The 2,867-nt window shown below is 54.0% G+C and overlaps 1 protein-coding gene across 1 annotated transcript; it reads right to left on the reverse strand.

The window, feature by feature from the left end:
• Positions 1–2,006: 2,006 nt before the first annotated feature.
• ACHE_30036A (uncharacterized protein) lies at positions 2,007–2,867 on the reverse strand (the record flags this gene model as incomplete). Its single annotated transcript, XM_043276609.1, has 2 exons — positions 2,007–2,638; positions 2,861–2,867. 2 exons carry the CDS (start codon positions 2,865–2,867, stop codon positions 2,007–2,009), a joined length of 639 nt encoding a protein of 212 aa, XP_043134571.1.

Genomic DNA, 2,867 nt, shown 5'->3' on the forward strand with positions numbered 1-2,867 from the left:
GGCTCCAAGACTGTCCACACCCAGGGAGTAGAGGCTTGTATCCGGTTTAATGACAGAGGTCTCCTCATGAGTCGCCTCAGCAAGGAGAGAAATGACCAGCTGCTGCAACGACAACAGGTATGAATCAGCTGGGACGTCCCAGTCAGCCAGGTCACCATTGAGATCAGCGGCCCGCGGAGGAGAAATGATTTCGGCATCGCTGTTATCCTGTTGCAATTTCGCAGAAATGGCTTTGCGGTCCACCTTGCCAGAGCTGGATCGGGGCAGCGCGTTGAAGAAAGCATAAACAGAGGGACACATGTAGTCGGAAAGATGGCGATGAGTGTTGTCACGGGCTTGTCGAATAATGGTCTGCCTGTCAGATTCGCGATCTGTGACGAGACACGCGACGATTTGTTCGCTACCCTGCGTCTGCTGATCGCGCTTGGACACAATAGCAACAACCTCCGTCACTCCGCTGATGGTAGCGAGAACCGATTCGATTTCACCAAGCTCGAGTCGACGACCACTGACCTTGACCTGGTCAGAGGTGATACGGCCAAGGAATTCCAAGACTTCATGGCCGGACTCATCCCAGACGATACGGGCCATGTCGCCAGTGCGGTACACGTATCCAAATTCCGGACTGTAAACGAACGCCTTGGCAGTCTCCGTTGGACGGTTCAGGTATCCCTTGCTAACCTGAGGACCACCAATGGCCAATTCACCAGCGAGGCCTGCAGGGACGGCCTTGGGGAGATGGCTATCTGGATCGAGGACAAGCATGGAACAGGTTGGCAGAGCTTCTCCAATGATGGAACCACGGACAGAGTAATCAACAGGACCTAGGAATGTGCAGTTGATGGCGCCCTCAGTTGGACCGTAAGCGTTGACGAGAATCCTCGACTCGTCCGTGGCAAAATTGTCAATCACAGTCCGGTTGAGTTTCTCACCCATAGTCCAAAGAGACTCCAAGGTGGTTAGGCGCGAAGGACGCAACAAAGCAGCCAAACTGGGCGTGGCCATCATGATTGTCGCTCTCGCCTCGTTGATCGTGCCCTCGAGATCGGTCAGGGTAAGGCTCCGGTCGGCTGAGCAAAGAGTGGCACCGCTGCTCAAGGTGACGAAGATTTCCATCAGAGAAGGGTCGAATGTCGGAGCTGCGAACTGAAACCAGCGGAAGTCACCAGCAGAGTTGCCTGGAAGCGGGATTGCGGTAGAGTGAGATTCGATGGAACACGCAACGGCCATATGGTGCACTTGGACACCCTTGGGCTTGCCAGTGGAACCACTGGTAAACAGCAGATAGGCAGTCTGGTCTGGCTTGATTTCCGGTGCGTCGAAAGCAACAGTGTCAGCGGACACTGAGGTTTCTCCTTGAAGCTCGCGCCATCGTGTAACCTCAGGAACATCAAGCCATGTTGGCGCGTTAGACCCATCATGGCGCCAGGGTCCGGAAGATGGTTCGGAAGTGTTGCCCAGAATAACAGGGGAAGCGATGTCTTCGAGAATCTCCTTCACACGCTGTTCAGGGGCGTCTTGCGGAATCGGAGAGAAAGCATACCCAGCCTTCAAAACAGCAAGGTAGCAAATGTAGAGTTCGGGCGAAGTAGTCATGTAAACCGGAATAATCCGTCCTTCGTCCGTGCCTGGAGCTGTCGCGCACAGCTCTCGTAGACGCGCAGCCAAGCGCGTGGCTGCTGTGTTGAGCGCGCTGTAGGTCAACACGCTATGTTTGGCTTCTGTGGATGCAGATGGCAAGGAGTGTACAAAGTCCAGCGCAACTGCTTCAGGTCTGCTCCGGGCCCAGCCCTCAAAGGCAGCATGCAGCAGAAACGAGGTAATGGGGCACTCCACATTATTATCGCTGTCACGCGATGGAGGAGTCATAAGTGGTGGGAAGTTAAGGATAGAGAGATTCGGGGTATTATCGGCGTCGGAGGGTATCGCAAAACGAGGGGAAATGGCAGAATGGGTCAAGAATGACGCGATCACCTTGAGAAGCTGGGTGACGGCCGCGGCGGGAATTAGTCGTTGGGGGTATGCGAAGCTGAATTGCCAGGTGCAATTCCCTGCGCCTGGCTGCGCAAGTAGAGTAAATGACTTGGAGCTGTCAGCACGATCCCCAATTTAGGTGTACTGCGAAAACGTACATCTTCCGATCCAGCATGCTGGTCACCATTCTCAGGCTCAGCATTTCGCAGTTCCAAAGCGAACTGGACTTCGTCCTTGTTCAGACGAGCATAGCTGGCCTCACGCAAGTTGCAGGTCTTGCCTGCTTCCGAATCCGCAAATACCGAGGCACAAACGACAGCGCGCCGCGACTCTGTCGACACATAACTCGAGTCGCGGGAAATCGCAAACGCGACATCTTCCAGGCCGGTAAAATGAGAGACAAAACGAGCGTAAGCTTGCATGATTCCTTTCGCGACATCCTGAGAGCCGGCATCGCAAGACAGCTCAATCGCTGGACTGTTCGCAGCTTCGCCGGCTACCCTTTCCACGGCGTACTGATCGATCGTATCCAACGCAGGAACCTTTGTGACCGGAAGAACCTCGTCAGCCGGGACAGAGATAATTTGGTCACCATTCGTCATTTTGGACTCGTCGGTCGTCGTTTCTGGGGGGTTCCGGTGCCCCTCGAAGCTCGAAAATATGCCTGACATGATTTTCCTTAGCATACAGACGGCGGGGGATACGCACCTTTCACATATAACGAGAGAATGATTAGAATAGTAGAGTAAATGAAAGGCGCAGTGTCAGAATGCTAGGAAGATGAGCGAGGATAAGGACCAGAGGTAGTTGTAGAAAGGCAAAAAAAAAAAAAAACACGGAGCCGAGGAATCCCACTATCTACCCACGCCGATATCGACGCAGGCACCGCGCAT

This window comes from Aspergillus chevalieri, chromosome 3 (genome assembly GCF_016861735.1).
Source record: "Aspergillus chevalieri M1 DNA, chromosome 3, nearly complete sequence".
NCBI classification, from domain to species: Eukaryota; Fungi; Ascomycota; class Eurotiomycetes; order Eurotiales; family Aspergillaceae; genus Aspergillus; species Aspergillus chevalieri.